The 25,674-nt window shown below is 42.1% G+C and overlaps 2 protein-coding genes across 2 annotated transcripts in view; both read right to left on the reverse strand.

The window, feature by feature from the left end:
- Positions 1 to 750: 750 nt before the first annotated feature.
- Positions 751 to 6,776, reverse strand: LOC139926984 (putative methyltransferase DDB_G0268948). The gene is made up of 6 exons (XM_071918933.2): positions 6,636 to 6,776; positions 5,959 to 6,119; positions 4,787 to 5,000; positions 4,112 to 4,215; positions 2,349 to 2,486; positions 751 to 1,134 (listed from the first exon to the last, which is right to left on the reverse strand). Exons 1-6 carry the CDS (start codon positions 6,741 to 6,743, stop codon positions 1,047 to 1,049), a joined length of 813 nt encoding a protein of 270 aa, XP_071775034.2. The 5' UTR covers positions 6,744 to 6,776; the 3' UTR covers positions 751 to 1,046.
- A 14,453-nt stretch (positions 6,777 to 21,229) lies between these two features.
- LOC139926983 (Krueppel-like factor 7) overlaps positions 21,230 to 25,674 on the reverse strand; it is a 34,341-nt gene continuing 29,896 nt past the window's right edge. The window contains exons 3-4 of the mRNA XM_071918932.2: positions 25,317 to 25,440; positions 21,230 to 21,281 (exon numbers count right to left, since the gene is read on the reverse strand). Of these exons, the coding sequence (XP_071775033.1) occupies positions 21,230 to 21,281; positions 25,317 to 25,440 (176 nt within the window). The remainder of the gene's footprint in view (positions 21,282 to 25,316; positions 25,441 to 25,674) is intronic.

Genomic DNA, 25,674 nt, shown 5'->3' on the forward strand with positions numbered 1-25,674 from the left:
GAGATTCAGGGGAATTGGAGGCCATGCATGCTAATTACCATCTGTTCAAGTGGCCCCAAACAACCTGTGAACACATAAATAACTGTAGAGCAGAGGACACTCAGGGAGTGTCTGTTCACTTGGATAAATGACTGTTATAAATTTGGAGGAGAGGTGAGGAGAGAGAGAGAGAAAGAGAGAGAGAGGAAAGGAGAGGAGGAGAGTGGAGAAAAGAGGAGAGGACAGTAGATGAGAGGAAAAAAGAGCTCAGGAGTTTTGGAGAGGGATCACAGGCCTTTGCCAAGGAAAATAGGTTTTACCTTCCTTATTTATATATTTACGCTTTGCCTTGTAAAAGGCAATAGTTGTATAGGCAATAATTGTATTCTCATCTCACTTGGAGGCAATGACGCTCTCCAAAAAAACAAGAGCTACTGTTAAAATGAATAAATCAGAGAGAGATGAATGGGCTGCACTGTTAATAACAGGGAAACAAATCAGAAAAACTCATATGTAAGTGGAAAGAGAGAACGCATACAAGAACACACACACACACACACTGCAAAAATATCCATCTTAACAAGTTTTAATCTGGTACTGAATCTTAAAAATCTTGTTTTTAAAAAAAAAATAAAAAAAATGAAAGGGAATATGCTAATGGGGTGAGATAATCTGATAATGTCATTTGTTGCCAATGCAAAATACCTTTTTTTCAATTTTTCAATATACTGACATATTGAGAATTCTAGAAAATTCCTGAAACATGTGAAACTGCATTGGAAACAAGTGGATTTATCTCAGAATATTTAACTTGTTTTAAGAAAAATAAGATTTTAAGATTGACTTTTTTGTACTGTACACTTGACTTATACTGTAAGGCATGGCACCATCTAGTGTTCAGTCTGAGTCTCATCTTTCTTAAAACAGACACATCATACAGCCTTGTTTTATGAGCTGTTAGCTGTGTATTAGCACATTATGAGGAAAGCAGTAAAGGCCTGGGCCCCCGAGTTTGTGTTGACGAAGCTTAAGAAACCTTCGTATACAGCATGAGTCATCCAGAAAGCTCATGGTTTGCACGCCAGCCAGTAGAAATACTTCACAACCACCACAACCTCTGTGTCGGGCGAAGACGCGCCCATGGCAGACAGCAACCTGGGATGGAGGAGAGGGGAAGAGAAGAAGTGAGAGTAGGATCTAAAAATGGATGGATGGAAGGATGCATGGCAGTGTTGTAGTCAAGAACATCTTAGTTGAGATTGAACTGAGATCAAGACAATTCCTATAGTTGAAGCAGAATCGAGATCAAGGCAAAGTGGGGTTAAACTTTTAAGTTTGTGCCAATGGCCTCAGTTCCCTTCTCCTTTACATTATCCCTGGTTTGTCTGCACAAGGTCAGTGTACTTGGAGATAACAAGGCTCATTTTCCTCCCTGCAGAAGAAGCCACTTGCTGCCGTTCATTCTTGTAACAGTACGAAAAATAACTTCCATAGAATTGAAAATTGTCAGAGCGAGAGAATCCATCACAACAAGAAGCCTTCATTTGGTTTTGTCCAAGAGTTGAGTGTTTTCATATCAGTGCTGCGTTACAATACACTCTGCTACACTCTGGAAGAAATGGAACTCTCCACCAGAAAATAATGATAATAATAACATGTTGCCTTACAAACTTTACTGTCACATCCATGTCTTCTTATGTAGGGTGTCTTTGTCAACAGGGACAGCCATTTTACTAGGTTTGACACCGCAAAATTTGTATTTTAAAAAACAACCATAAAGTAAATGTTAGAAATATAATTATACGGCTTTGGAAAATGATAGAGGGAAATGTAAACTAGACTAGTGGTAAATGGACTTTAACACTAAATGACACTGGTATTCTCCTTTAAGACCAAATCTAAGACAAAGACTCGAGCAAGTCAACTCTTCTCAGAGACTGAGAACAGAATAGTGTGTAAATCTTTCCAAACTGTGATAGTAATTACATAAAATGTCACACTTTTTCTCCATTCAGAATTTATAGCTCAGCGCTTCCCCCATAAATTTTGCTTGCTGGGCTTTTCTGTCTTTTTAGTAGCAGGGGAATTAATGGTGGCTATATTATCAAAGCAGCACAAACCGCCAACAGTTAAGCTTACTCAAACAATTTCTGGCTTTTTTTTTTTTTCATAAAATGTCCAAGCCCAAGACTCAGACAGAATTCAAAGATCAATTAATTATCTGGGAGTTCTTGATAATCATAAATTAATACAGAAAGAGATTAGAACATCAATGTCCAACGCCAAGACAAGACCAAGGCAATCAAGGTGCGAGGTCACAGCCATGAGTTAATGGTTAAATTGGTGGATATAGCAGGATCATATCTCACTTGTTCCTGGTGTTATTAGAGAGCCTTTCAGCTTCTGCAGGATCCTTCTTCTGCAGTTTCTGGTAGCTAGAGAAAGTCTCCACCATACCGATGTAACCATTCAGCGGCAAGGACCTTCTCAGCCGGAAACACTCATCCCTGGACACAATAAAACACAGAAACATTGCCAAACTATCAATAAAATATTTTACTATATTAGTGCTGACCAGTTTATCTCTCAAGTCAAGAGAAATGTGTATGGTCATTTTTGATGCAACCTATTTTATTTATTTATTTAGTAGTTTATTTGATAGGGACAGTGCAGTTAAAATAATTACACTTCACAATTTAAATATAAAAGATGTTTGTAGCTACTTCTAATTTCCAACCCTAGTCCCTAGTTGGGCTTTTAAATAGACTACAACTATCTAAAATGTCTTGTATAGGCTAATAAAAAGTACAGAAATTTTAGCCTACATTATACATCATCACAACTGCACAACATCACACAATGTACACACATAACGCCGCACGACACGACAAACAAAGAGATTCAGAAATGCACCTGCAATCCACCCAACCGGTTGTTTTACGCCATAATCAGTCAATCTTAAGATTAGCTATGATGATATAAAGAAAAAGTGAGTCTGATGAGTGACTGTTGATCAGCACCTGTACACAAAGCAGGTTAGAGTGGGTTAAAGGTTAGAGAAGTGGACTTGGTCAAAGCTCCAGACTAGCTGTGTAAATCTGGGCGGGATAGTGAATCAGTGACACTCTCCCCTCCCTCTAAACTATATAGAGATGCCATTGAGCAAGACACTTGACCTCCAACTGCTATAGTTTAGCTGCTCAGTACTAGATAACTCCCAGATGTCCGTGTGTTCTGTGTGACTCTCCCTCTTCCCATGTATCTACTCCCTTAAGCCAATGCTGTAAATAAGAATGTATTCTTAGCCCTTATATTCCTAGTTATATAAGGGCTATTTTTACATTTATTCACCTATTTACTGAGGAATGATTTGTTGAGCTTGTCTGCACTTTTGCAGCAACATTCTGCCTCACATCTACAGCTAGATTTATATTCATACCTGGGAGCTGCCCAGTACAACCACATTCTTCTGCTGTGGAGCAGCTGCATTGGAGTGATTGGGGGTTGAGTGCCTTGCTCAAGGGCACATTGAGTAGTGGTTGAGCAAGGAGAGTGTGGCTTATTCACTTTCTTTGCGCAGATTTTTTGAACTGGAATTCAAACTGGCAACCCTACAATGATAAGAGGACTTCTCTAACCATTAGGCCACGCCCTATTAGAATAATAATGCAATCACATGGTATATAACATATACATTTCCTAATTGGAATTTTCACATGATGATGAGATGCATGAAGCTGGAAGATAACACTTATAGCCATGCATCTTTATTACACTTTTGTAGTATCATAACTAACATTTGTTTAAATGAAGTTTGTTAAATTAGCTTGTAGGACGTCCATACTTGCATATTGTTTGTCTTCTCGGCTTGATTTTCCATCAAAACAGCATGTGAATGCAAAACTGTTTAACTGCCAACTTGGAAGTCCCAGACGTCGGACCTTCCCACTAGCATGAGTGGACAATAAAAGTGCTGTTTTATACTGGAACTTCAAATACACTCAGTCACACACTCAAAAGCATTGGCAGCATTTTAAATATAAAATAGGCTAACTCTAGAGATAAATAGAATATTATCCAGGGTCAAAGAAATGTATTTCAAAGATAATATAATTACAACTGTAACACTCACCACTCCTTGTCAGGGTAAAGACAGGAGTCAAACATGTCTTTGTAGATCAGTGTTGAGCTGGGTCCTAGATAGGGATTGCGGAACGGCAGCAGGGCGGCATAAAACTGGAATGTAAGTCAAAAAAATGAAGTGTTTCAATCCAAAATGGTTCTGTAGTCACATCTAAAAGCTATTTAATAAATTGTCTAAACTGAGGGTATTTTCTATCACACTGTGCTCTAAACAGCTGCCACAGTTATTATGTCATACATATACGATAATAATGCCCATGAATGTAAAAACACGACACAGTTTGACCCAATCTAGCCTCAGTCAAACTGTCCCACACTAATTAGTGGTAAGAATTACCTTATTTCTCAGAGGCCTTCTCAGTTGTAATTATAAGAATGCAATTTCTTTGTAAAAATCAACACTTTTAGCTTGGATGAATCCAATAAATAGGCTCCAGTTAATAAGAGTTTTGTCCCAAAATGAGATATCGCACCTACCCTTAGAAAATGATTGATAGCACAAAATTAAAAAACAAATTATGGTACTCAAGACTAGTAAGTAACTTTAGTTAACAAAAGAACAAGTGTTTACAAACAAAGTCATCTATACTTTAGAGATATTGAATGATTCATTTCAGGAAAGGAGTTTTTTTTTCAGAAGTAAGGAGAGGATTTGGGAATGGACCTCTTCACAGATATCAGTGAGTGTGCCGGAGACATCTCCATACTCCAGCTCCATGTCCAAGGTGTAGCTCAGGAGGGCCAGGCAGCCGCCGGGCCTCAGCACCCTGTCCGCCTCCTGCAGGAACCGCTGCCGGTCGAACCAGTGGGCCGCCGTCATGGCCGTCACAAGGTCCGCCTCGCCCGCCGCAAACGGCAGCTCCTCCGCCGGACACTGCCTGGCGTTTGGGACGTGGATGGAGGTGGTTGGAAAAATGTAGTAGATGTGGGACAGGGAGGAATTTTATTTGATGGGAGGGGCGGAGGGGCGGAGGGGCGGAGGGGCGGAGGGGCGGAGGGGCGGAGGGGCGGAGGGGCGGAGGGGCAGAGGGGCGGGACTGTTCAAAAATCTGTGATGGTTTTATTGGTTGGAATCTATATTTACGCCTACTGGTACAGCATGAGGTCACCATGAAAGATACTCTGTTTTCCAAGAAGTAAAAGTAATGGGAGTTCATTTCATGGGGACTTTAAGATAAAGGTAACAAAAACAGAAGATCAAGACGCCGATCTCATCATGTCTACCTTGCGTTGTTTGCTCTGATGTATTTTGCTGTTGCTTTGGCAAAACATTAAAGATATAAAGGTATGAAATCAGTCTGAAGCCTTTCAGTGCGCTGGAGAATGATTTCACTGTCACATTATAATGTTTACCTTTCAGTTTGACTGGTTTGCTGAACTTTAAAGCTGCACCAGGCAGTGATTTTGATGTGAAAATACACTTGTCTTATCTACATTATGAAGTGGGGCTGCAACAGAGAAAAGCGGCCTATCCCCGCTAATTGAGATGCAATAGATTTGCCCTATTTGCCTAAATTCTGGTGTTAGATTGTGTCTCCTAAACATCAGCCAGTGAGCGCTCCATCCAAAGAAAGCTGGGGCAGAGGAGTATGCAGTTTACTGATGTTACATGATTTCTGGGTAATGAAGTTACCTCTCGCTGCCATTTGGGACCGCCAATGTGCAAAGTTGCCTACTGCAGCTTTAATGAAATTGCTTGTTTGTATTCTTTCTGGGGGGTTTTCTGTATCTTTTACATAAAGTAAATTAAAACTGAATTTATGAACTGAAATTGAATTGGACTAGACTGGACAGGATTCAGCTTGTTCACTCCTCCACTCCCTCCTTCCACCTCACCTGTATGAGACATTCGGAGGGTTGCTGTTAGCCTGTGCCATCTCCAGCTGGGCGGGGCTAATGTCTGTCCCAACCACCTGGGTGAAGTACGGGGCCAATAGGGTCGTCCCCTGCCCGGAGCCACAGCCCACATCCACTGCAAGTTTGAATGGTTTTGCGGTCTGAAAGGAATGATTTCAAAACAAAATACCAAGTAGCAACCTGTTTATCCAGACCTTTGACTTTACCTGATCCTACAAATGACAAAAGGGTTTAATGAGTGAAACCTGCAGTGATGAGAGAGAAGACTCTTATTACGCTTTGCATTATAGGGTTGTGAACTGGTGTATGTTATCTGCTTGAGGTCCTTGGTGTCTCAGTGGGCACTGACTACATCAGCTTCGCCCTTAACCCAGCGACAGCTCTTAGAAGGCTACGCCTATAGGCTACTCATAGAATCTGGAGTTATGGTAGCATAACTAACGTTACAGTATTAAAACTTATTAAACTTACTAATGTTAGTGAATATTTAACCTGAAAACTAACAAAAACAGAATTATTTTCCGTTTTAGTAACCCAACAAACTGTCATCACAATATTGATGAATTAACACTATCATCCAGAGATCTATATAATAACAAGATAAACACACATATACATACATGCTTACACACATAAACAGACTCCAGTGTCCCTACCTTTTCCTCCATGTAGCCCAATATCTTGGCAATCAGTTCATGGGGAGCCACCCTATACTTCAAGTAAGCAGCTGCATGCTCTTTACCTTCATACAGACATTCAGCCATGCTTCTGTGTCAAAGTGCCTTTGAAGATGTTTGCCTGGCCGAGTATCTGACTGTGCGCTGTGAGCTTTTCCTTACTGAACCAACAAGTTACTTATTTACTCCCACAGCTAAACTTGTCCAGCCCTCTTGCACCAATAAAATCACTGCTACATGCAAAAAAAAACAAAAAAACATCACTGGATTGTAGATTTTATTGCTTTTTTATTGCTAAGGAAAAGTTCACTCTTGGATATTCTTCCATGGATGTATTATCAATTGATGTATCATCACAGTTAGATGATATATCAATTGATCTGTCATGTTCAGTGCATTCCAGTGCATTACTTTTTTGGTGTAATTACTTTCCCTCCATTTCCACAGGAATTAGAAAAACACACCACAAAACAATAAAGTGAGCCCACAAATGCAAGGTACATCGACAATAGTTGTTTTTTTGACAGTGTTAAAATGTTTTTTCAGGTGGATTATTTCTTAAATGCTTTGCTTTTTAGGTAGTTTAAATGCGTTAATTGTATACACACATGCTGACACAGAGCTGATGGCTAACCTTAACCCTGTTCCTGTGGTCCACACTCTATAAACATACAATACCTTTTCCTCCAAAATGAGATATCCACCATTTGACTAAAAGTGACGCATACTCCTATAAAATACCTCAAACAAATTCCAGTACGTTTCAAAGTATAGTACGTGACTTAAGTCCTTAGTTGACAAAATGACACCACTTTTACAGAATGGATCTAGTACTGTATGTTTGAGAGATACTAAATGATAAACTCGAGGTAATGATTTTTTGACACAAACACAACAAAATATATCCATTAACAAAGGCAAGTAAAAAAAAATGACATAAAAAATGAAACCTAAGGAAATCAGAGTGCAACTGAATAGGACCTGTCAGCAGTGATTTGCACAGAAAGTGTTTAAGGAAAGGGATATTCAAAGATAGCGCATGATATGTGTTTGTAGCCAAGAAAATATCATGTTTCCAGATTACCAAAAGGAAACGGCATCCTGCACACAGTTTTTCCAGATTTAGATTTCTGCACTTGCACTTGCTTTCAATAAACAGCAGATGGCGCTAAATGCACAAATATGATGCTTGGTGCCAAGAAGGAAAGGGCTGCTGAGAGAGGGATGATTGGGAATTTTTAAACATGTTAGTTGTAACTCCTGACCACTAAGAAGCTGCAGCGAGTGAGTGTATCAATTCATTCTCTTACCTTATCTTACATAGCATAGTTTCTTACGCAATATTCAGATGGCATCATAAAAATGAGCCAAGGGCTAAAGCATCAAATGACCATCTGGAGGAAGGGAATTTTACTGGCCTGCTAGTATGTGGTTAATACCCTAATTATCATCAAAAGTATCATCACAAGCAATTATTTGAATGGGGTCAAGTGGATATGGGACGGTGTTGACTCTCATAACCCCAGATGGTTCGTGTCCCATAATCTTTACAGTATGTGTTTCTAATTGGATTTATACACTGCAAAAAAGTCATTTAGTCTATTAAGTCCTAAAATCAGAATTTTCTCAGAAATATGTGAAAAAATCTGTCAATGGGGTTCGATAATTTCACTTGTTTCCAATACAAATCAACTTATTTCCAGAATTTTGTAGAATCAAGTGTCATTTTCTTTTCTTTTTTTCAAAATATGTGTTAAAATGTAGTGAGCTGGCATCCTCTAAAACAGTCCTGAACCCAGCATCTTAGCCACCAAGGACCGGGACCCTTGTCTTCTCCGTCCAATCAACACGCATTGATCCATCCCGTCCACTAATCGATATCCGTCGTCAGATATTGTTTGCAATAGGGATTGTGTGTTAGTGAAGGGGGGTGGGGGGGGGGGGGGGGGTCCTGGGACGCCTCGGGAACCCCAACCCCATGTTCTTATGTCCGGCCCTGCCTCCTGTCGTCCAATCAATCAGCTTTGATCAAACCTGTCAGCAACACTCAACTCAACAAGACCACAGTCCAGACCACAGTTTTCAGTGTGTGTGTGTGTGTGTGTGTGTGTACTTGTGCATATGCGTGCTGCTGTGTGTTAATGTGATAATGTGTGTGTGTGTGTGTCTGTGTGTGTATGTGACTCAAGCATGAATGACAGGCTTTGGGGGGAAAATGTTGTCACACACGTACATGTGTTTACCCAGACATAACCAATTTATCACACCCAGTCTTATGACGATGTCTTCACACATTTGCACACACACACACACACACACAGGCCATTAGAAAACACGAAGTCAATGGACTCAGACAAGCAGCCTCATGTACTGCTTTAATATCTGCAGGCATTTTTGCCTCAATAAAAAAGAGCTATGGAAGTGCTTCTGTCGACTGTGAAGAGCAAGTGTTGCAAATGCCGGGGAATTCTACTGAAAGGGAAGCATGCAGGTAATCCGCACTGGGTGTAAAAAATACCAGAAAAAAGATATATTTTAAAAGGCTCTTTGCATGAAATAGACTAACCGAGTGAAGGCTGTGATCTTGATTTTCACCTGTTAAATCCACATCAGGGTTTCCACTCAAAGGGAGATGTTAACGAAGGGGTGGAGACAGGTGAACGAAAGTCTTGAGACAACTGAGGCGAAGATTGTGCGAAAGAGGGTGAAACCTAATACGAGAATATGTAATTTTATGCACTGAGCGTGTATAGTGAGAATGGTAAAGTGCTTTTTTCAGAAGATATTTCAGTCCGTATTAGATACATGGAGAGGAAGGTGATTACAACTGTCTGCAGTTATAAATACTTGCACACTGACTTCTTCTTTCCTCCGACAGAGGGAGGAGGGAGTGTGAATACAGAAGCATGCAGGATAGGGGGATGGATAGATGGGTATTGAGCATCAAATCCCACTTCCCTGCAGAAATCTCAGCAGGTAAAAGCAGATTGCAGCTGTTGGATGAAATCCATGAATTTAGAAAACAGTCTTGTTGCCAGATTGACAACCGTGCATTTTTTTGAAATTTTGTCACGGGTTTTGAATGGGTTTCATAGGCCCCGGGGTCCTGAAACTCGCTCTACCAATAAAGTACCATGTAAAACCTTCAAGTAAAAAAAAAAAACACAGAGGCAGTCACTTAAATTGGAGTTCTGGGGGGGTTTTCCGTGACAGCAGCGAGATTTGGGATCAAGTCATCGGCATTGCTGCGTGTGTCTGCTGGCTTAAGGGAGAGGAGTGAGAAGAGGGAAGAGTCTTTACCAATCCTCCATTGCCTTTTTTTTATAGTGGCGCTGTGTATTGTGCCAAGCAGTCTTCGCAATCTTCGGAAGGATATGAAGATCTTAAATCTTTACCCATTAAAACTTCACTTGAGACATTCTGTGTTCTCCACTGCCAGTTGTAAAGCACAAAGATCTGAGGAGATTTGAGTGACTTGGAGGCGGCGTTTTTATAGCCGAGACGCTCTCTCTCTCTCTCTCTCTCTCTTTCGCTCTCTTTCTCTCTCTCTCTTTCTCTCTCTTTCTCTCTCTCTCTCTCTCTCACACCGAGTTGCACTAGGAGGACTAATCCCACTCTCTGAGGAGAGAGGTAGGTATTGGCTTTGATGATAGAAATGGATTAAACAGATTACATTAAAGGCCAGTCTAATTGAACCAATCTATCCTGATTCTGCCGCTCTAAGATAAATGATGAGAGGGCCAGATACAATATATGGGTCGTGTGTTTGTGTGTGTGTGTGTGTGTGTGTGTCAATGTGTTGTGAGTCTGGGTCTGTGTTTCTCTGTGTACATTTCCATGCTCTGCTCGCTTTAAAATAAACCAAAACCACTTTCTCTTCATTGTCTGATTTCACATCAACCACCAATTTGAGAAATATTTAAACACATTTAATCAGCTTCTGTTCAAGTCCTTTCTGTTGAAGATAAAATTAATATTGCTATATGAGGGTTAGACCAATATATCGGTTTGCCAATATTTCAGGCTGATATTGGGCCTTTATGAAATATCAGATATCAGCCAGTCATGATGGAGGTTCCTCCCTGACCACCGCTACATAAACAGTCTGTATGCTGTATTATCTTTGCATATTTTATTTAATCATTTGATTGGTCGATTTTTTTTTTTTTTTTTTCTGGTAAATGAATTCTTGATTTAAAGGGAGTCAGTGAGTTTCACCTACCGTTCAATAGGTGTGGTGGGTCACCCATCGTTAATGAGCTGCTAACCCTGAAATACTTTCATTAGTCTGGGTCTCAATGGAGAGTTTTAGTGTCCCATGAAGGTCTACATGCTGTTTCAGAGGCTTTTCCACCCTCACAAGAATAAACTTCTGGGAAAAACATGTCATTTTTTGCCATGAAATTGCTCAAATTTAAAGTTATTGAATATCAGCTCGAAATATTGTCTTGCGGTGACTTAAAAATATCAGTATTGCTTCAGCCTTCGAAACCCATCGCTATCGCCATTCTTTACTCCTAAGAGTGACCCGTCCAAACCGTGAGTTCAACCTCTTTCATCCAGAAGCCATTTTTGGATGGTGACCTCTCTTGCTGTACCTGTTCCTCCAGGCAGGGTCGGTATTGACGCCGTCCAGCTGAAGGGAGCGTGATGGGGTGACCTTTCCCGTCCGACCTTGTTACCACCGGCAACTCGTTAGGCGGGACTGTTTAATTAGCAGTGGAATGACAATCAGGGAGGAGTCGGGGGGGACTGTATGGTCATGGATACGGATCAATGGTCTTCAGGGAGTCTCCACACTGAGCAACAGGGGGGCTTTACGCATATATGCATGACAAACACACACACACACACACACACACACACACTTGCAGATGCACTTACTGTGTACTTACATACACGATTTCGACCAATATGGATTTTTGAAAGCCGATGCAGATACCGATTTTTTTCGATTGAAGCTGCCAATAGTAGTATTTTTACAATATTTTACGTCGATATCCAATATCTTCGAATTGGACAATTTGAATGCAAAACAATTACAGGGATTCAGTGTTTCCCCCTGAATTGTATTCTCAGCAGTGTGGAAAAGCCTCTGAAACAGCAGTTAGACCATTTGACACTAAAACTCTCCACTGAATCCCATGCTAATGAAATCCTTCTAGGTGGGTTAGCAGCTCCTTAAGGCAGGCGATGCAGGTTTTACACACTGCCACTCTGAAGCTGTAGAGTAAAATCATAATCCTCACCTCCATCATATTGGCAGAGGACGACACTGACAGGCTAATATCTGATTTTTATTAAAAGATGAATATAGCGGCAAACCGATATATGGGTCTAAACCTTGCCAACCGGCACACGTACTCCGACACACCTGCATACACACATGTTCACACTAACATACAAACACACACACACATCACAGACGCGCAAAACACTCAGATATCCACACTCCGCTCACTGAAAGAAATCTGAGGCAGGAGCCACAGCCGCTGCACCTGGTGAGATCCAAGTGAAAGTGAGAAGCATAAAAAAGAGCTGAACGCTCAGGTCTGTTGATCTATTTTTACCGCAGAGCAGGGGGTAGAGAGGGAGAGAGAGACAGAGAGAGAGAGAGAGAGAGACAGAGAGAGAGAGAGCTTCCTGCATAATGCATGGCCCTGTAGAGCAGCGGTGGCTTTTACACTGTGCTCTCTCACCGGGCCTCCAGGTGTCTGTGCTGTCTGTCAAACACGCAGCATGCAGGAGAGCCAGGTGCTCTCGCATAGTTCAAGACCACTCCGGCTGATCTCTCTCGGAGCACGAGACCACCCTTTTTTAAAAACCCGTCCAGGTGTTCTTCCTCCTCTCTCTTCCCCTCTCTAAAACACAAGATCTCGCCTGTAGTCCCATCCAAACGCTATATCACTAAATTGTAAAACCATTCAGGAGCCATGGAAAAACTAGTAGATTTACATGCAGATTATACTTTGTCCCAATTTAAACTGCAAAGTACCTTCAAAATAGAGCTCTTGTTGGTCTAGGACATACTGTACGTGCGCCTTTGTTTCGCATCAAATTTGTTCGAAAATGTGCGGTGACAAACTCCTGTGGGCACGACTGAATTGAACAATTTCTCTTGTCTGAAGAGCAAGATGCTACACTTTGGCTCCAAATTCAGCCCACTAAATGTTCCTTGGGGGAGAAATACACAACATACGAGCAAGAATATTAGTGCCTGCACCAAAACACACATGCATATCAAGAGTTTTCATCCTGGAGTGATATCCGCCAGTCAGAAAAATGACATCTACTCTTGCAAAATGACTGATAGCAGATAGATCTTTTTATATACGCTTCTTCACCTAAATGCCGGACATAGTTTGGAAACAGGCTATCTGAGCATCATAAAGGGGGTTGGGTTGCTGCTGGGCATCACAAGGAGGGAGACTAATGAAAGCTTGATGAGGATGCCTCTCTGAATCCACCAGCATGATTAGGCTTTAATTACCGAGGGCCACCTCGACATATTCCCTATAATTGGAAATACCTAAGCACTTGGCTGTCCATGGCAGGGAACCAAAGGATCAATGGCTACACAACCCTTCCTGGGACACTTCTTCCTCTTGTGAGATGAACTCCACTTTGTGTGGGCAGTGCAAAGGGAAATTCTGAGGCATTTCAGACAAGTGTTTGCACCTTGTCTTTATGCAAATCAGTTGCTTCTTGCTAAGCAGTCCTGTGTAATCTTAGTAAGGACTTCTTGTCTTTACCCAAATTAGTGACAGAGTGCACTGACGGTCTGAGCATGGAATAAGATATTGTGAGGGAGGCTTTAAACTCGTAGCACCGCTTCCCAGTAAGCTGGCATCTCCACATTGCCAGATGTGACAATCACATCCCTATATGGTTGCCAAACGCCTACAAGACACCCACCGGCATTGGCAGCTCCCTCGGTGGAGTCTTCTGTTGCACAACCACATAAAAAGAGGCTTTATGTTCTGGCTCTTTAAGTGAATCACTGCCTCGCCTGAAGAATCCCTCTTTCTTTCATTACAGTTGCTTCAATTCAGCGCGGTCACACCGTTTACACCTTCCCTCAATGGCATAAGCTACGACTGACTCATTGTGTATTGAAACAAAGAAACATTTCTCAACTGTGCTCAGGTGTTTCTGTGCTGACTAGCACAGTGGAGACAGTAGATGAGTCAGAGGCAAGCCGATAAGCTGCAGGATTCCAAACACTAAACAGTGTTATTACAGGTCTTAATTTTTGTCACAATGCCATAATAATAATATAATACTAATTTTATTTATATAGCACCTTTAAAAACAAAGTTTACAAAGTGGTTTGACAGTCAAAATAAAAGCCGAATACCGGTACTCAAAATGAATTAAAGAAAAGCAAAAAAAAAGCAATGTAACAGTGTGAAACAGGAAAGTAATGGCAGTGATTTTCATTTTCAGTTTCATTTTGATGCAAATATGAAATTAGATAAAGGTATAGATTCCTTACATTCGGTGATATCTAGTCTACAGAGTTGGAAAGTAAGGCAAGCAAAATAGGAAAATGGCATGAATTGTGTAGTTTCACCAAACCATGTGAATGTGACTGCCGGTAACGTTGGTTTTATTTTCTTGTTGTACAACATTCCTTGCACTCATGCATGTCCACTCATGCATGTCCAATCTTAAATTAATACAGAACAGAATCAATACAATATGCCAAAAATGGTTTGTTTTTGTTTTTTTGCCACATCTGCTTCATTAAACATAATTGGACATGATGTCCCTAAAATATTCATTTTTCTTACACTGCCCATTTATAGTTTTATGACTCTCATTAGCTATGTTCAATCAGAAATAGGCTGTTTTTACCAGATGTTTTTTATTTAATCTCCAATTCAATTCCAGGTAGCATTAAAAAGATTAAAAAAAAAAAAAGAAGTAGTATTGAAACTGGCTGTCTGAAACCTGCAGATACCCTGCTAAGATAAGTGCATATGTGTGCAAAGAAACGGTTAGGCATTCGCTTCTCACTGACATCACCCATGCTAAAAATATATGCACACATGGTGATGTAGAGCGCTTTGGATAAAAGCCAAAATCCATGTTATATGTGTTTAAAAAGACTAGGTGATATCCTGGCATGTTTTAATCCTATTGCCATACTAGATTTAGATGTGATCTTTTGATGCAGATGAGGGGAACAACGTAGAGGAACAAGGTTACTGGGTACACGTATCCAAGCATACAACATGCTTGTTTATCAATCCCGCTTTTCTATTATTCACATTATTCTGCATGGAATCCCCAGTGTAATTAGCTGGGTAAAGAATCCACCTCTTTCCACACAGTATGTGCATTGATTCTATTATATACACCAGCTGTCAAACCCTATTAGAAAGCAGCAAAATGTGTGAAGTGTGTGTGTGTATGCGTGTGTGTGTGTGTGTGTGCGTGTGTGTGAAGTGTGTGAGTGTGTGTGTGTGTGTGTGTGTGTGTGTGTGTGTTTTAGTTTTAATGCTAACTGGTAGTTTGTGCACATACTAAGAGAAAATGGTCTGTAGATAGAAAGATAGAAAGATAGAAAGGAAACACTATCTGCAGATATTTAAGCAATATACTGTGTTATGCTCCTTGACTGAGTCCACTGACCCATGCTATCTAATAGTTTCTGTGTGCATTTGTGTGTGTGTATGTGTGCTTTCATACATGCCTGCCTGTGTGTGTGTGTGTGTGTGTGTTTCAGCGGAGAAACTCCACATCCGTTCTTTACTTCCAAATATTTAGCTTCTCTGTGAACTCGCATACATCGTCATTTCCATCATATGGAACGTAAACGATGATGGAAAAGTCCTCATGGGATGCAAGACCTTTAGTGAAAAATGACTCTTTCATCTCTAATTTCATAACCTGTCTGAGATTGACGTACTAGGTGTAGTGGAGTAGATAGTACGTGACGTGGCTGTCTGTAATTACAGATAAAAGAACATTAAGTTCGACAGATACATGTAAGCTGCTTGATGAGGGTGCCCATTTCAATTAGGGAGCATTAAATGAAACAAAAAACCTTATGGGAGTATCTCACTGCCAGACCCAAGGAGAATTAATACACTGCATAGGGCCATTTACCAGGGAGTAATTACTCCCTAATTAGTCATTAGTTATTCGATTACCCTTTTATCAGCTAGTCATGGTCAAAAGGCAGGAATAGCGGATAAGTCATCACCTTGGTCGGTAACAGATGTAATTAACATGCCGTAGCTCCCTCAGAGGGAGACAACGACAGAGCGCATTCAGGCAAAGTAAAGGTATTCTGGCCCATTTCCTCTGTTTGATCAAAAGGAGCGATATAGCATAGATTTTTTTTTTAGCCGTTATGCATCCAGGGGCGGTTTCCTGCAGAGAGGGAAAAAAGGATCCTCAGTAGTCGCTGTAAATTAATTTCCCTGCCTGCGTTTTCCCAGTTGGTTTGCGGATTCAAACTTGCGTCACAAGCCCATTTCGCTAATCTGTAACTTAGCTGCTATAACTGTGCAGCAAAGCCAAACCGTGTCAGTCCTTAAAAAACCTCCGGTCAGTGAGAATACAACTGGAGGTCGGATGAATGTGCGTTAGGCATTCATTGTTAGCAGATTGAATGGCACTGTGATTGAGACTTGATAAGAAATCAAAAATCATTATATGAGAAGATGGATGATGAGGTGCATATTGTTACCGGATGAAACTGCCATTAACAGACCAGCCAAGAACCATGAATACTCCATGCCAAACTGCTTCTACCATTTATTACACATAATTACATTCTTAAATAAAAACGATTCACCGAACAGTTCCTTGCATAGAGATATTACAATACCAATTTAAAAAAGGAATTATGAAACAAACCGGTAACAAAAATAAATCTTTCTCATTTTTCCATAATAAAGAACATTATCGTACTCATACGTCATAATATACAAATGATAAATTTGAAACACTTTGTACAGCGAAAGAAAAGGAGAAAGAGAACGGAGGAGAAAGGTGGATAAGGAGGGGGGGGGGTTTGGGGGGGAGGGGGGGGGGGCATCGGACAGAGAAGAGGAGTTGAAAGGGATCATATCTGAGGAAATGGAGGGGGTGGGGGGTGGGAAGGGGGGAGCGAGGGAGGAAGAGGCGATGAGGGAATGCTGGTAGAAAAAGGGGGTGCGTTTGATTTGAAATTCAGACCTGGTGGAAACAGAGGTGGTGTCACACATAGTAATGCATGTTTCCCTCTGCTGAGAGCAAGAGCTGCAGTCTGGATCTCTGACTCTCACAAGGTGGCATGAAAAACGATGAAAAACACACACGGAGAATGGAGAGTGTGTGTGTTTGTGAGTGTGTGTGTGTGTGTAGTTGTTTGTATGTGCGACTGTGTGAGATTTAGGATGTGTGTGTGTGTGTTGTATGTGTTTATGTGTGTTTTCCTGTGTCTCATGTAGTATGTATGCATGTAGTATGTGTGTGTGTTTAGGTGTTTTTGTGTGTGCCTGTGTGTATGTAGTGTGTGTGTGGGTGTTCGTGTGCGTCTGCATTCATGTAGTGTGTGTGTGTGTGTGTCTAGGTGTGTACTGTATGTGTACCTATGTGTGAATCTGTGTGTATGTGTTGTAAGCATTTCTGCGTGTGTGAGATGGTGTACATGTAGTGTGTGTGTGTGTATATGTATGTGTGTATGCATGTAGTATGTGTGCATGTGTGTGTATTTGAGTGTTTGTATTCATATTTGTGTGCATTTGTGTTTTGAACAGCAACTATACAGACATTGTGATCAGTGTCGTCGCCCGGGGCGATGTGTGAACTGTAGTGTACAAATGGACAGAAAGCATCAGATATGCAAGTGATTTTCCAACTTCAGAGTGCAAATACAGACAGACGAAACACACAGGCACAGCAGAATTGACAATCATTCATTAAGATGACACAGAAACGAACCCCATCCTCGGAAACAACATGAAACAACCTTTCCAGAAAACACATTCACATTTGAAATCCCCATTTCCCAACTCCCAACTCCTTATGAGGAGGACAACTTGTTTATGTATTACATCATGGGTTAAGTCACAAGAAAGTCATACCAAATCATATTTAAATTGTCCTTGTTGTTGGGAATATTCCCATGTCTGGGCTCTTTACAGTCTCAATGAACATGAACACAACACATTCAGTGTTAAAGTCCAAAACCCCAACTGTCAGCGATGGGTGTAGAACATGAATAAAAACAAAAACAAAAAAGCTCCCGAGCTGCAATGAACACATTTCACATTCGCATCCCCCACACATTCGCGTCCATTGAGTTCAACAGGAGAGTGTACGGTGTGCCGTTGAAATACTGAAACACACAAGTAGAGCTGCCATTGACGATACAATTTTAACCCGCGGGTTAAACCTCTTAAAAGTCTTCATTTTATCTTCCATGGATGCACACGGAGAGTCGGGCCGAGCTGAGATTCCCATCCAAACCAGACATTTTTAGAACGTCTGTGAACCAAATCTAAAAAATGAATGTTGTACTTTAGTTTGTTTGTTAGGATCGATGTCATTTTAATGCTAACAGACATAAGGAGAGACCTTGATAGCGTGTTAGCTGTATCCTCCGTGAAAGTAAACCAGTAGGTATACGAGACATTTGTACGCATCGTGTCACTTCCCTTCTCTCTTTGCATGTGGAGGCCAGTCACTGAGCTGTTGTATATAAGATGAGCTTGGCTTGTCGGCACATTAAGAGAGATAGGGTTGTGTGAAGCAGGAGTTGCTACAGCAGCTAGTCGTAGGATGTTAACACCTCCAGGGCCACAGCCAGATTGTGTTTAGACATGATTCAGCTGGATTGCATTTATACCTGAAATTAAAATGCGTCTCCGGTATACACAGTGAAATCGGATTTCTCTTTTCCCTCTCCAAAAAGCAGATTGCGTTAAGCCTCACTTGCTCTCATAATATTTACCTCCTTTAAAAAGGAGAGTTGCTTTTTCCCCATCCGCAAGAACCTTAAAATCCATTTTTGCCAAGGATGCTACTGTATGAGCTTCCTGCCTCCCGTTGGATTCTTGTGTTCATTTCTGTTTACGTAGTTGCTGTATGTGGTTTGGAGATGCATTACATTTACACTTTTTTGTAATGCGACACCTGGATTTTATGCATTTCTGCTCTGTCCGACTACAGTCCGATCACCAAGGACGCATGTTAATTCCAGTTGGGTCTAAGTGTGTGTGTGTGTGTGTGTGTGTGTGTGTGTGGCCGGCCAAAGTGTGTGTGTCTCACTCCACTGCATCCATGAGTTTCATGAGCTGACGGGGGAATTACCACTGCTGACTGAGGCAGATCTCTCATAATTTCAACCTTCCACTGCAAACTTGGGTAACCCTTCACTCATGGTCTCCCATTGGTCCAGTGGGCAACGTTGGGACCAGGAAAATGTATATTAACTTTTCAAAAGCTACCAGCAACAAAAAGTCTGTGACTAGCTAATGCTTCCATGTGATTTTGCAAAGTACAACCCTTCATTTCTACATGAAAAAGTGAAACTACAAACACAAACGCCATCTGGTCTCTTATCATTTTCGACCACAGCCACACTTGAATCCCAACCCAAGTGTTTTCATGGGCTCCCAGCAACATGTACAGACTTACAACGGATACATTCACATTTATTTGCTCTGAGAAGAGCCACCCAATTGATTGTTCTGTGTGTGATGCCCCATGTCTTCCTACAATCCTTCCATTTCCAATAGGATGAAAATCTGCATTCAGACATAAATGGTCAGGAAGTCAGCAGGAATGTAGACGGATCTTGGATATGCATAGGGGCCGATTAGGAGAGCAAAGCTGCTCTCTTGAATGCCGCTTTTCTTTGAAATGAATTCTGAGAGCTGCTAAATTGGAAGAGTTGTGTGTGTGGGTGGTGTGAACAGGACAAAACCCTCCTCAACCCAGTGACTAGACAGGTGCCAATCACTCTCATAGGCCGAAGAGATCATTTCAGGCATCTAGACACTTTTATGTTTTTTTGGCTGCATCCATTTCCAATGTGTTCTTCAAAATGGTCTTTTCAATTGTCTTTTTTTTTTTTAACAAATAGGGGAATCTTTTTTTTTTTTTTTTTTTAGAAACAATATAACCTTTACATACTTAGTGATCTTGTTCGCTTTCTGTGTGCTATCGCAGTCAGCTAGCTGCTTGGACGCTGTTTGTGCATGTGGCAGTCCACACACTGACGGCGTGTGAAAGCCAGCGTTTGGTGAGTCCCAAATTGTCTTCCAGTTCAAGACAGTGGAGCATTTTTTACAAAAAAGAAGTTTGCAAAGAGTCAATTGTGCAACAGTTTCTGAGAACAACTATGCTCATAAGAGACAAAATCCAGGAGAGGAGAAAAAGTCTGAGAGCCATCTGGCGTCTGTTTAGATACTCTGTGATTCAGCTGACATTCTAGGAGATGAACTGTCTTTCCCAGAGTAGATTAGTTAGCCTCATCCAGTGGCAACCATCAATGGACAATGTTCATAAAGCATGCCGGCCCTCAGGATGACCTCAATCACTCTTCCCAGCCCATTCATCTGCGCAACACACTCCCGTCTTCAAGTCTTGTTGGCTGCGCTAAAAAATCCAATCTTACGCTCCGGTCAAACAAGAGAGCACTCCGATGCCATCGAACCAGAGCAAAAAAAAAAATGTTAGAGGGATTTATAAATGGGTCCGGTTGGCAGATGTGACAGAGGTCAAATGAAAAATTGTCAAATTATTGTCTGTCCTATCTAAGATAATAAACCCTTTGGCTAAATTTAAAGGCTGTGGCGAGTGAGGATGAGTTATGGTCACTGTGCGGAGCGGAAGCCGGCTTTCTCGCTTGCTTACCCTGTGAGCTTGACGCCATTTAGCTATTGTTGGAAACATCTGAAAGCCTTGCTTCACTTCAAGTCAGACGGCTCAAAGTGTGGTCTAAGAAGCGGACGCCTTGAATATACAAACAGCGACAAGTTTATAACTGGTCCGGTTTGGCGCCGGTGTACTCTCAGGCACGTGGGGCGCCGTCGCACGAACGCGCCCGACATTTGGAGCAAGCGCTTTCACCGAGGGACAGTTACGAAGAAAGTAAGGACGGCAAACCAGAGAGCGGCCAGCTACAGGCACGTGGTCCACCGTTTATTCCGTGACATCCCCTCTGAGACACATAAGACGGGTGGGTTGGAGCGTCTGTATCATCCACGTGACAACAGCGGGAGACATTTGTGAGGTGACACTGAGTCACGGTGGAATCATGGACCAACTGGTTGAGCGCAGATTGACAGAACCGCTTACGGTCTGTCTGTCTGCCTGTGTGCCTGCCTGTGTTTCTGTCCGTAGTCCGTGTGGTGCCACTGCCTCTCCCTCGAGTCCAGCACGGCCAAATCTGGTATTTCTTGAGTCCAAAGTGTATATACCGTCACCCCTGCCTCTTCCTCTGTGCACAATGACGACGTCCGTGGTGTTGTTGTTCCGCAGATGATTTCTCTCTCGCTCTTCCTCGCCGCCTCTCCGTCCCCTTCTCCTCTTCTCCTCCACTCCCGCTGACCTCTCTCCAGTTCCTCTCCTCAGATGTGCCTCTTCATGTGCAGCGCCAAGTGATCCGACCGCGAGAAACACCTGCAAACGAAAAGAGAGGCAGAGAGAGAGAGAGAGAGAGAGAGAGAGAGAACGAGAGCTTGTTAGCGTGTTACCATTCCAGAGGAAAGAAGTTTGTTTTGTCGATAGAGCTAAATGTTGCTGTTAGCTAGTGAGTGCCGAGCCACTAATGCACACGCAATTAGTATATGTGTAACTAATTCATAATCAGCGTTTTCAGCAGCACTCCTAATGACTTCAGCTGCGCCATGAATAACTAGAGAGCCTGCAGATGGATCTGTTGAAACAGCGTGGAAAGGGGGGGGGGGGGGGGGGGGGGAAGCACACAAACATGTGCTGTAAAACGATAGCTAAATTAGATGAATCGAAGCCTCTCATCTGAAATCAGGCTCGCGGAATTGCTGAGGCGTAGCTGCCGAGTGAAAAATGAAATTGCTCTGGAAGTACAGTGGCCTATTTTTCCGCGAGGGTTTTAAACATCCTTGATTACTTTAACCTGATTGCCACAAATTGACATAACGCAGGCTTTCGGCTGATGTTTTGTTTATTCCATGCATCTGTATGCATGTACAGATATAGACACTGTAAAAGACCTGCTTTTCTATTGTATGCTGGCTGAACTAATGCTGCAGCTTTGCTCCTTCCCCAAGAGAAAGTGTTTGGGGAAAAATCAAGTGTTGCTCTCTTTTAGGTCATTGGCTTGTGTTACAGTATACTAACTTGGTTCTGTTGAATAATGTTTAAGAAAGAACTGAAATAGGGTGCTGAATGTTGTTTCCAGAAGGGAGAGATGATTTTCTACTGGAAGGCCTGAAGAATCTGTCTAACCCCAGTTTCCATACATTTAGATTGAAGTTAGGCATCATTCAAGTATCATAGGTTCTTCATTTTACGACAGTTCTCTGAGTCTTCATGGATTGCAGCAGGCTGGTGGGCCAACTGGCTTTAAATCATCATGCGGTTTGCTAATATTCCTTATAATAAGCAATTTATCTTGAAATCATTCCTCAAATAAAATGAAGGTCACACTCTATTTGGAGAGTACAATGTTGATACTCAACTTCCTATCAAGTGACTATAATGCGTCACTAGAAAGTGGTTTGGGGTAATTTGAATTAGGGTTAGGGTTAGATGGAAATGCTTATATTTAGCTCGGTATAAACATTGGACTATCCAAATTAATTCAAAATACATCAAAATATTACACCTTATCATTCTCCTTGGATCTCTCTGGCAAGCCAAAAAGACTTAGTACATAGAGCCCTTGTTTGGGAGGCTCTGGATTACATTCAAAATCCCTTTCGCAGTTGTACAACTGTTGATTTTTCTGTTTGACACGAGTTTCAGATTGGCTGTTTCCACTGAGACAGAGGCTCCTGTCTAAGATGTCTGGATGAATCAGTGTTTGGCCAAGAGGGGGGAGTTACACTGTGATGAGCCACCAGTCATCTGTCTCCCTGTCACACCTGCATGTGTGTGTGTGTGTGTGTGTGTGTGTGTGTACATGAGTGTGTGCATGCAAATATGCACATGTGGGATTAATGAATGGCTATGGAGGTGTGTGTGTGTGCGTGTGTGTGCGTGTGTGCGTGTGTGCGCTCGGCGAGACAGATGGTAAAGTATGACTCACGACTCGGGGGCACGACACCAGCTGGCACACCGCGGGTCTGTCTCCTCCTCACCCCCCCCCCACCCCACCACCACCCCCCACCCCCCTCACCCCCCCTCCTCAATCTTCCACCCCTTCTTCTCTGTCTCCCCTGTTTTCCTCTTCCTTCATCTCAGCAGGGTGTCGGGGAGGTGCTGTGTGTGTGTGTGTGTGTGGGGTGGGGAGTGGGGGGTGGGGTGTGTGTCTGGAGGGGTTGGGGGGCCGTGTGACACATGACAGAGGTGGGCCCGAATTAGGGAGGCGCCTGCAGGGGGTCTGGTGGTGGGGAAGGTGGGAAATAAGGGGGGGGGGGGGGAGGCGTACTGTATTTACAGTCTGTCCAGCTGAGACCTGATTAAGTTGACACGGCATGGCCCTCTGCTGCCTCGCACACACACATACACTCACACACACACATACACTCTCTTATACACACTGAATAATGGACAATATTCCTCGGAGGTCCCGGAGGTGTCAGTGAGGGCCGGATCACAGACAGGGAAGAATAATTTAAATGTGAGCTGATCTTTTATGGCTAATAATGGCCACCGAAGGCTTGATGACTTTGTCAGCGGAGCCACATTTAAGTAGACCTGACAAATTAACATTTTGCTTTGCCTCAGTAATAAATAGCGGCCAAGGCTATTAATTAAGAAGCTGAGTCGCAGGCAAAATGATCTCAGACCGTGGTTACACTTGTATTTTTAATGCAACTTTTAGCATCTGATCACGCCAGGACACATTAACTGTCAGGTCTGTACGCTCCATGATTGGATCTTACTGTCTCCACCATTAAAAGCATCTTCAGAAGGCTCTCTCTTGTACCAAACAGCATTTTTCCTGTAAATATTGTGCAGGAACATTAAATCCAATCACAGGCCAAGTCTGGACGCACATATGTGGACATGACTGGGTTCTGATCTTGGGCATTCAACCACAAAAGTTGCACTGAAAAGACAAGTGTAACCACAATCTCAGATCTTCTCATCAAAGTGACAAGGCCAGGTGCCTCTACATCTCAGTTTAAGATTCCTATTATCTTTTCTGCTTTGTAAGACAGCACACAGCATAGAGCAAAAGTAAAGGTAGAAAAGAGGGGGGTGATATGTGACAAATTCATGCCGGAAATCCTTTGAAAACCATGACGCTGTCAGTAAATGTGGCCATCAAAGCCCCAATCTGTATGCCCCCCCACTGTCCCCCCACTGTTATCTTTGTTTACATTGTGATTATCTGAATAAGTGACTTTTCACTTTTCACATGCATCTCAAGGATGGAAAACATTGTCTTTACTGTGATGCTCTACTGGTCATTTTGGGTCGTGGTGACATCAGAAAGTTCCAACAACCTTAATTTCCCACTAAAAGTAAAAACACTTCAAGAACTTTGTGAATGTATAAGATGGTTATAAAATTTAGATGGTCAAATAAATTCTGGCTTGTACCTAATTCATTTTCCATACCAGTGATGGTTAGTAGTGCAGTAGAGCACTAATGGGTTGTACAACCATTTCACACATCTCCTCTTTTATGTGAGGCAGCAGTGCTTTGGCCGGACCGTTTAGCACTATTATTAAGCAGTGAATAAACCAGTCATTTCTGTGCCAGTGTTGAAGCAGCCTCCAATCAAAGGCCATGTGTCACCTTGAGAGGGGACAGGTGCTGTTGTTTCTTTTGCACAATTACTATGCTGTACTATGCTTACTATGCTGTGGCATCGTACCCTTTGGCTTTCCATTGAAAGACTGCGCAGGTTTAGACTTGCTTGCGTTGCACTGCAAAAAATGGCAAGTTGTCAAGTGGTTTTAACTGGTTTCGAGATCTATCAAGCTTATTTCATGAGATTTTTTGTCAAATTATCTCACTGCACTGGCAGATAATCTTGCTGGTTTCAACAAATTTCACTTGATACATGCCAATATGACTTCTTTCAAGAAATCATCATAAAACTAAACTAAAACTGAAAAAAACTTTCTCCAAGACTATTTCACTTTTACAAGCAAAAGTAAAGTAAGTTAAATGTCCTGAAACAAGTTAAGTTAAAAAAAGTCAAATTTGCTGAAATTGGTAAAATCATCTGCCAGTGCAGTAAGACGATTTCACCAACAAAAATCCTAAAATAAGCTTGATAAGTCTGGATACAAGATAACATAACTGAACAAGTTTGTTGGTTTTTGCAGTGCATTGTAACCCTGCCAGCACCCTTTAAAAGTGGGTCAGTACCAAACACGTTTGGGCGTGTTACCAGCATCTTCTAGCATTTCTTTACTGAACCAAACCGCGTACGAAAACACAATGGAAAAACATACCCTACTGTGCCAGTATCAGCACTTCAAATAACCCTTGGAAAATGGGAAAAAAAACACACATAAGGGAGAGAAAATGAGAGAGCGTTGTGTTTTGACAGACCTGTCACAGTGGTTACACTTAAAAGGCTTGGCGCCGGTGTGTTTGCGGTAGTGCCTCGTCAGCTCGTCGCTCCGGGCGAATCGCCACTCGCAGCCCTCCCACGAGCACTTGTACGGCTTCTCACCTGGGGATGAAACACACACACACACACACACACACCTGTTTCATCACTCATAAACCAATCACGCTTCTGTTTGTCACTACTCCAACTAGCAATTGTACGAGCAGATGCACCAGAGCATCCGGCGGTCATACAAAACCCTGATGAATCTGTTGTTTGATACTGATGTAGAATATATTTCTCATGTTGAAACCTTATGTGTTCATTCATTTCATCGTCATCATCGTGCACTGCAAA

The sequence above is a fragment of the Centroberyx gerrardi genome, chromosome 21 (genome assembly GCF_048128805.1).
Source record: "Centroberyx gerrardi isolate f3 chromosome 21, fCenGer3.hap1.cur.20231027, whole genome shotgun sequence".
Lineage (NCBI taxonomy): Eukaryota > Metazoa > Chordata > Actinopteri > Beryciformes > Berycidae > Centroberyx > Centroberyx gerrardi.